Consider the following 8,636-nt stretch of genomic DNA (forward strand, 5'->3'; position numbering starts at 1 on the left):
ACACTACCATTTCATTTAATTAATAGACAACAAAAGTTTCCCCAAATCCGAACATAAAACACCAATAGTTGCACAGGTGGCCCCTTTTATATATCTTTGGCATTCGCATGATTGGATATTATGTATTTCTTATACACAACAGTCACACATTACGTGTTGTTTTGTGATTTATAAACCGTCCTTGTTATAATTTGATTGAGATTTGTAAGACTCATGGTATAGATAAACCATACCAATATATCACGAGGATTAATAAACTAACAAAAAACGAGTATCGCATTGTAAATTGTTTCTGCCATCACGTCGTGCGGGTTTCATACTAGTATGTTTCCTTTGTATAGGTACCAAATACATAGATGTACAACTTCCATATGCTCAAAAGTCATGACCATTTGTTTAGTTGAAAAAAAATAACAAAACAAAACAAAACAAAACAAAAAGGTTGCTGGATAAAAGATGCATCGATTTGAAAAAAATTCTACCAACATAGAATAGAATATTAACATTAAACATGTCTATGGATCCAAATACAAGAAAAGCATAAACTTTAGACCCTTTATTTACAGAGTCTAAATCATTTGGTACTACTACTCTTACCCTCATACAACTTGTTGGTCAGCGAGTCAGTCAGCTGTGCAACAGGTATCCCAGATAAAGACTCACAAGTCCCACCATAAAAACAAACAGCAATGGAAACCCCAGCTGAGCCCCGTGTCTCTTACTTCTTACCAAATCCTGCAACCCAAACCCGCCAATATATTAATTGTGTCTTAATATTTTAGTCAGTCTGACTAAAAAATCTTAAAACATGCCACTTTAAAAAGTATCAATTTGATTTGAGTTAAAATAGGTTCGGAGCAAAAAGGGATCGCCTTGAAATGGGTCGTTTTAGGGAGAAAAGGTGTTAAAAAGGACACCAGGTAGAAATATGCATAGCACCTTGATACGCTTACGCAATTTGACTAATTTACTTTCAATAAAAACATAAGAGGATAGGTGTATGCATAGGTTTGTTTTGGGCTAAAACCAATAATTCAATTTTTGATTTTTTCAAAACCGTCCGGTGTTTGTTGTTTCTGTTTTACCATTTGACTTGCAATTTTTGGACCGAAATAAAACCCTGTCCCAAGTAATGAATATAGCCTTAAAAAAATAAAGGTCTAAATCCTTTTATTAGTTAAAAATAACCGATTATTACACATTTGGGCTAAAATATTAGGATCACATATTAAATTCTTATAAATCACTTAACATTCTAATTAAAAAAAAATCAATAAATTCAGTTCGGCCCGTTTTTTCTGTTTTAAATAAACACAAAACTGAAAGCAAACCAAAAACTTGGTTTTTATAAAATAAATAAATAAACGGTTTGAGAACAAAACACATACCAATTCAACCTGTAAAGAGTGCTTCTCTTGAGTAACCAATCTTTTTTCTTCTGATAGATGTAGAATAGTTGCTTTAGCCTGAAGATATCCACACCATTTTGTTCATCAAACTTGCAATTGACTTAATAATAATATTGTCAAAGATCTTACCTTTTGTATAGAATGATCTCATAGTTAAGAATGCAATCCCTATCTAAAATAGCTTGTAATATATTTAATGAAGTTATGAATGAAAGAGGCAACGATCCTATTCTTTCATGGTATCAAAGAAACCCTAGCAGCCGCCTTTTCCCTTGTGGACTGCTTCGATCCTCCCCTGTTCTTTCCCACCATCTTCTACTCTTCTTTTTTTTTTCTCTTTTTTTTTCTCTATACTATACAATGGAGCAAACACCCTGCCCCTCTCCCACATACCAAAGACTTACAACCCCTAGCCCAATGGGAAATGGAATTCTTGGCCCGCATCCGAATCAAGCACATCATGTCGCTGCCAATGCTCCGACCGATATCGAATAGGCACTTTATACGATGTCGCTTAATCAGCCCGAGACATCATGGGTCATGGACACTGGTGCAACTACACATATGACAAATAATTCGGGTAACTTCCAATCCTTTTATAATAATAGCATCTTACAAAACATACTTGTTGGTAATGGCACAACTATCCCGATAACCGGTTATGGCAACCAAACCCTACCCTCACCCCCCCCCCCCTTAAACTAAACAATGTTCTTTATGCCCCAAAATTAATCAAAAATCTTATTTCTATTTTTCAGCTTGTCATCAACAATTGGATTTCTATAGAATTTGACCTTTTTGGTTTTCTTGTGAAGTACTATAAGACTCGAATCCCTATCCTCCGTTGCAACAGCAATGGTGATCTCTGTCCACTCCTACCATCACTTATCTTCGGGCTCAAATCACCATCTAGTTTTGCTGCTATCTCACAAGAACTTTGGCATCATCGCCTTGGTCACCCTGACCACAATTTACTACATTCATTAAAAAGTTCTTATTCTATTAATTATAAAACCATGAATAAAAATGTGTGCTCATCTTGTGTGTTTGGAAAGTGTACGCGTCTGCCATTTATTCCATCTACTATTTTTACATGTTGGCCAATTGATATTATTCATAGCGATCATTGGACCTCCCCATATTAAGTACCGCAGGTCATCGGTACTATATATTATTTTTGGATGATCGCACAAATTTCTGTGGACCTCCCTCGCTTGTTTAAACAATTTTTTGCCTCTAATGACATGCTTTCTGTTTATCGTGTCTGCACATGTCATCCCAAAATGGCAAGGAGGAGCGTAAGATACGTTCGATTAATAATATCCTCCGCACTCTCTTAGCTCATGCCTCTCTCCCACCCACCCAACCTTTGGCACCATGCCCTTGACATGGCGACCTATCCCCTTAATATTCTTCCCATCAAACTACTAAAATACTCCAACCCCACCCAACTACTATATGACCATCTACGTGTTTTTGGGTGCCTTTGTTACCCGTTAACCCCCTCCACCACCATTCACAAACTTGAAACTAGTCCACCCCTTGTGTCTTTCTTGGTTACCGCTCCAACCATCGAGCTACAAATGTCTCAATCTTCACAACAATCAACTTATTATTTCTCGACACGTCATGTTCGATGAAACGATCTTCCCCTTCGCCACCAACACTCCATCTCGACCCTCATATGAGTTCTTGTCCGCTCCACCTTATCCTCTAATATGATCCCATATCTACCCAAGCCCAATGCCCACTACACCATCAGCCCAACCCACAAACTCCATACCCACACAACCTGTTCAACTCACTTCACCTACACCAACCCACCACATCACTACCCAAACCACCCTCGTTACCCCATTTATATCTCCTCCTCTAGCCCAAAACCCTTACCCAGCCCATTCACCATCTACGCCACCATCTGTAATCAACTCCACAAACACCCAGGTCCATCCCTCATCCTCTAGTCCAATCACTGAACATTCACCTACCCCTTTTATCCATCAACATTCTCCTAATCCCCCTTCGCCACCACCACGCCACAACAACCTATTCGTACGATGCGTACTTGTGGCATGGATGGCATAGTCAAAACCAAAACAGTTTTTAACCTAAATACAAGCACTGTCATTCCCATCCCTAAAAACCCTATCCATGCCTTAACCATACCGGAATGGTACGACTATGACTAAGGAGTTCAATGCTATTATTAAAAATGATACTTGGGAATTGGTGCCGCGAAAAGCAAACAAGAACGTCATACGAAGAATAATGGTGGTTAAACCCGCCACTATTCGAACTGTCTTATCAATTGCTCTTACCAAATCTTGGTCGGTACATCAATTGGACTTCCCCAATGTGTTTTTACATGGTAGCTTAACAAAACAGTTTATATATACCAGCCAGTGGGTTTTATAACAAACGATTTCCCAACCATGTCTGCTCCCTCAAGAAGTCACTTTATGGTCTTAAGCAAGCACCTCGGGCTTGGTACCAAAGGTTTACCGATTATGTTTTGACCTCGAGTTACACCCAAAGTAGATGTGATTCCTCACTATTCACATTTCACGATGGTAATCATACCGCATATCTACTTTTGTATGTTGATGACATTCTTCTCATTACCTCCACAGATTTGCTTTAACGTCGTCTTATGCAATGCCTTGCTAATGAGTTTGCCATGAAAGATCTCGGGCCTTTGAGTTATTTTTTGGGTGTCTCTGTTAAACGACGCACTGGTAACACAATGTTCCTATCGCAGCATATTTATGCAAAAGACATTATAAAACGAGTTGGCATGGAATCTTGCAAACCGATTTCCACTCCCGTTGATACAAACGCAAAGCTTAGTGCGACCTTACAGTATCTGACTTTCACGCGGCCGGATATCACATACGCCATCCAATAGGTTTGTATGTTCATTCATCCCCCCCCCCCCCCCCCCCCCCGAGTGGCTCATTGGGATGCATTGAAACATATTATTAGGTAGGTTCAAGGAACATGTGATTACGGTGACACTCTCGGACCAGTTTCCACTCCATCTTTACTTGCTTATACGGATGCCGATTGGGCAGGGTTTCCGGATACTAGACGCTCCATGTCTGGCTATTGTGTTTATTTTGGAACCAATCTTATTTCTTGGTCATCTAAGAGGTAACCCACTATCTCACGTTCCAGTGCTGAGGTCGATATCGTGGCGTTACAAATGCCGTTGCTGAAATATGTTGGATTCGAAACCTGCTCCTCGAGCTTCATTCCCCTCTCTCACGTGCTACTCTTGTCTATTGTGACAAAGTGAGTGCGATTTAATTGTCCGGCAATCCTGTTCAGCATCCGCATACCAAAAATATATTGAGCTTGACATTATACTTTGTTCGTGAACAGGTTTAGCGGGGACAAGTTCGGGTTCTGCATGTTTCTTCTCGTTACCAAATTGCTGACATATTTATGAAGGGTTTGCCTCGCGTCCTCTTTGAAGACTTTCGTTCTAGTCTAAGCACACGGTCTCCTCCTGCTTCAACTGCGGGGGTGTAATAGTCTTATTGATAATATTGTCAAAGATCTTACATTTTGTATAGAAAGATCTCATAGTTAAGAATGCAATCCATATCTAAAATAGCTTGTAATTATATATACTGAAGTTATAAATGAAAGAGGCAACGATCCTATTCTTTCAAAACTGATATCAAGCAATGAAAAAATGAAATTACTGACCTCGGTAAGCTTTGATTCCAGCTCCTTGACTTTTGACTTCATCGCTTCAACATCTTTGGCTAATGTTAGCTCTTCTATATCGTTTATCTGCACGAACTCTTTCCTTACTTTTGCATATTCTTGGCTCGGTTTTACAAGTTCTTCTATCTTTTTCACAGCATCTTTCTCTTTCCTCTTATTGTGAGATTCTTTCTTGTTTGTCACCTCTACATTTTCACCGTCTCTTTTGGGCACTTCAATGCTCTCAACAACCTGAAATAAACTTGTAACAATAATTAACCAACCATTTTCATAAAACAAAAAAAATTAGTGTATAAATATTCTTTTAATTCCCATAAATACATCTACTCAAATAATTAACATTAGTGTATGGAAAATGATAATAAAGGAAAGAGTGAAGCATGGGTTTAGTCCATGAGGTTTGACCCAAATAACCCTTTTGGTCCATTAGTATAAATTTGACTTTTTAAAGCAATAGTTCATTCTCTGTTAACTATCAAGGGTGATTTGGTCTTTTTTAAAAAGTTAACTTAAAATTTAGATGGGATCAGTAAGCTGGACTTTAATTAAAACCAAAATGAAAATATTACACTTAAAAAAGTCGAATTTAAAGTAATGGACTAGAAGGGTTATTTAGGCCAAACCACATGGACTAAACCGTATTTAACTCTAAAAAAATATACAGTCAGATTGATTTAAATCTCTCTAAACAAATTGAATTAATAGGTTAAAAACATTTGAATGAAACTTTAGGCAGCTTTTAACCCATTTGACCCGCTCGACTCATTCAACGTTCATGCGAGTTTGTTGACACATCAGATACATTATAGATCAAATACATAGCAAAAACGACAATGAGGTCTTACCATGGGACGAGAGCTACTTTTATGAACCGTGTCATCTTTAAATTCTCTGGTTTCATTATTGTCCATTTGCTTTAATGGTTTATTAACTGGTGATGATTCTGCGGAGTCAGGTGGGGAGAGGATCACTTTGAGCCTCTTTTCGTCAACAATTTTACCATCCTCTTTAACAAACTGATAAATTAAATAAAAAAAAAGTTAACAATAAAATTTAAAACCAATCTTCATGAGACACACAAACACTAACCGTGCTGGATGTGACATCCTCTTCCTTTGTCCCCTCTGGGACAACAGTACTTTGAATTAAGAATTTGTCTCTGCTGATCATATCAGGAGGAGCTACTTTTGGTGCTTGCATAATAACTGCATCATGTAAACAACAGTTATTAACAAAAACAAATTGTTAAAAATACGGTAAGCAAGTTTAAACCTGAAAATTCACATGCTGCATTTGGATCCATAACTCCAGCATTTGGTCTGACACAATACTTCTTGGGATTGGTAGTTTTGATCTGCAAAAATTAACCAAAAGGTTATTAAGTTTACTTTAATAAGGAAAATAGAAGACATGGAAAGTAGTCATCACCTTGAAAGCAACATATTGATCGGTCTTATTGATCATTAGAACAGAGCATGAGCTTTGTTTCTTTAGCTCAACTGGTCATGTGGAATAAAAAATTACATGGTTAGTAAATAAAATTTTATTAAAGCGTGACTGGTCATTATTGTCTAGAGGTGATATAAAACATAAGAATAATGTGAAAACAAGAACATAGAAACCACATTGCTTATTTTTGTAGTCAATGACTCAATTCTACCCTAATATCAGGCCTCAGCATGGTTCATCAACCATTTTTTTAAACGTGTGTATACATACATGCATACATATTGGTATAAATGTTGCATTGTTTTCTGAATTTCAATGGAAAGCTTTGGTAGGTTTATAAAAGTGTTATGTAATGAGTGAAATGAGAAATATATTTCTGGAAAGAAAGAGTGAGCTTACTTACATAAGAAGTTAAGTTCGCGTGGCCGAACCTCTAAAAGTTCCGGTTTCATCTTTGCGTCCAAACAAGACAAAATAATCAAAGCCAGCCGTTACAATTACAATAACCCTAACACGAATAATCACTTAGTATAAACTTTGATTTTGTATGAACAAAACTCTTAAATCGCTCTCATTATTTTAACAAATTAATTAAACAGCATATGAACAACGAAAGAAAATGAGAATAACCTGACAAGGAAATGGAAATGGGGATTTTAATTGAAATTTGAAAGTTAAAGCGTAATGATCCTATAACGGTTGGTATGATTTTGTTTTTGGCAAACAAGAAACCCTAGGGATCGTTTGATTTACGAAATGTCTTGTAAAGGAATGGGAATGGGAATTTGAATTTGAATTTGAATTTGAATTGGAATGGAATCTTATGAAAACTAACAAGGTGTATGGTTGATACATTGATAAAGGAGGAATTGCCATGTTTAAAATGTATGATGGCTTAATTACCTTTCATGAAAACCAATCCCTTTTTCCTTCTATTCATGTAAGTCATCCCTCCCAAAATTGAAACACCTAAACGGTTCTCATGGAAGAGAATCAAGATTGTAAGCAACAAATTTTCCAATGATAAGAATTGAATTTAATTTTTAATCGATCGATTATGGGAAGAAAAATGTTAAGTGGATGAATATTCAAAACAACAAAATTAATTATGAGCAAGCAAATGAATTTAATTTTTTGTTCCGATGAATTATGCAACTGGGATGATGAGCAAAAAGTTTACCAACTTTTGGTTAAGATGGATGATGCCAGATCTACAATTTTTATTTAATTTGTAATAATGAGAAAACAAATGAACTATGGCAAAAAGGAAGATGTTTGATTTTGTAATGGCGATGAAATAAACAAATGATGGAAAAAAGTCGCACAGTTTGGACTATATTTGATCCCACTTTTCTGTTTTAAATAATGATAACTAGAGCTTACCTTGGTGCGTCGTTGCACCAATCGGACATACACAAAACCATTCAGACACACATAAAACATAATATATTATAATAATTAACTTTACCACTACACCATCTTACGCTTTCCATTGCTTAATTTAATATGAAGTCTATAAATAAAAAATATATATTTCTATTGATAAAAAAAGCCAAAAGAAAAAACAAAAAAAAAACCAAAAAAAAAAAAAACCAAAATCTGCTAAAAGGAGATTCAAACTCGGGTCTATATCTTACAACAACACTACAATACCACTGCATCAGCTTCCATTTTAGTTAATATTATTAGTTTTAATTCATTAAATACAAAATAGAATTCGAAATTTAAAAAAAAAAAGAAAATTAGTGGCTGCCACATGACAGTCACTGATTGGACCTACACTAAAATTACTGTAGCTTGAGATTTTCCTTTAATATATAATGATGATTTAGTGTGAACACATGGATGAAAAGGATCCTTTTTATGGACATTTTGGTAATCTTTCAACATTTCAATAAAATGTTTTTAAATCTTTCAAGTAAGGGAAGGAAATTAAATTCCATTAGATAATGAAAATTTTCCAAATCCAATTCCATAATTAACCGACCAAACATGAATTTGGACTGAAAATTTTTCAATTCCAATTCTAATTTCATTAAACTCCAA

The 8,636-nt window shown here is 36.0% G+C and overlaps 1 protein-coding gene across 1 annotated transcript; it reads right to left on the reverse strand.

Moving 5' to 3' along the window:
- Nucleotides 1-549: 549 nt before the first annotated feature.
- LOC143604644 (vesicle-associated protein 1-2-like) lies at nucleotides 550-7,048 on the reverse strand. Its single transcript, XM_077081058.1, has 8 exons — nucleotides 6,994-7,048; nucleotides 6,570-6,640; nucleotides 6,414-6,495; nucleotides 6,231-6,346; nucleotides 5,987-6,157; nucleotides 5,121-5,372; nucleotides 1,389-1,466; nucleotides 550-735 (listed from the first exon to the last, which is right to left on the reverse strand). The coding sequence occupies exons 1-8, from the start codon at nucleotides 7,040-7,042 to the stop codon at nucleotides 628-630; spliced, it is 927 nt and encodes a 308-aa protein (XP_076937173.1). The 5' UTR covers nucleotides 7,043-7,048; the 3' UTR covers nucleotides 550-627.
- Nucleotides 7,049-8,636: the final 1,588 nt, after the last annotated feature.

The sequence above is a fragment of the Bidens hawaiensis genome, unplaced genomic scaffold, assembly GCF_021521415.1.
Source record: "Bidens hawaiensis isolate Kalapana, Puna unplaced genomic scaffold, B.hawaiensis_p1.1 tig00066092_1, whole genome shotgun sequence".
In the NCBI taxonomy this organism is placed as follows: Eukaryota; Viridiplantae; Streptophyta; class Magnoliopsida; order Asterales; family Asteraceae; genus Bidens; species Bidens hawaiensis.

Bases quoted from the DNA above. Each gene is read 5' to 3' on its own strand.
- LOC143604644 (XM_077081058.1), bottom strand. From the start codon at position 7,042: ATGAAACCGGAACTTTTAGAGGTTCGGCCACGCGAACTTAACTTCTTA. The intron at 5,373-5,986 runs GTAAGACCTCAT...AGTTTATTTCAG, and splicing joins AAAGTAGCTCTCGTCCCATG to GTTGTTGAGAGCATTGAAGT. The intron at 1,467-5,120 runs GTCAGTAATTTC...GGATATCTTCAG, and splicing joins TGGAATCAAAGCTTACCGAG to GCTAAAGCAACTATTCTACA.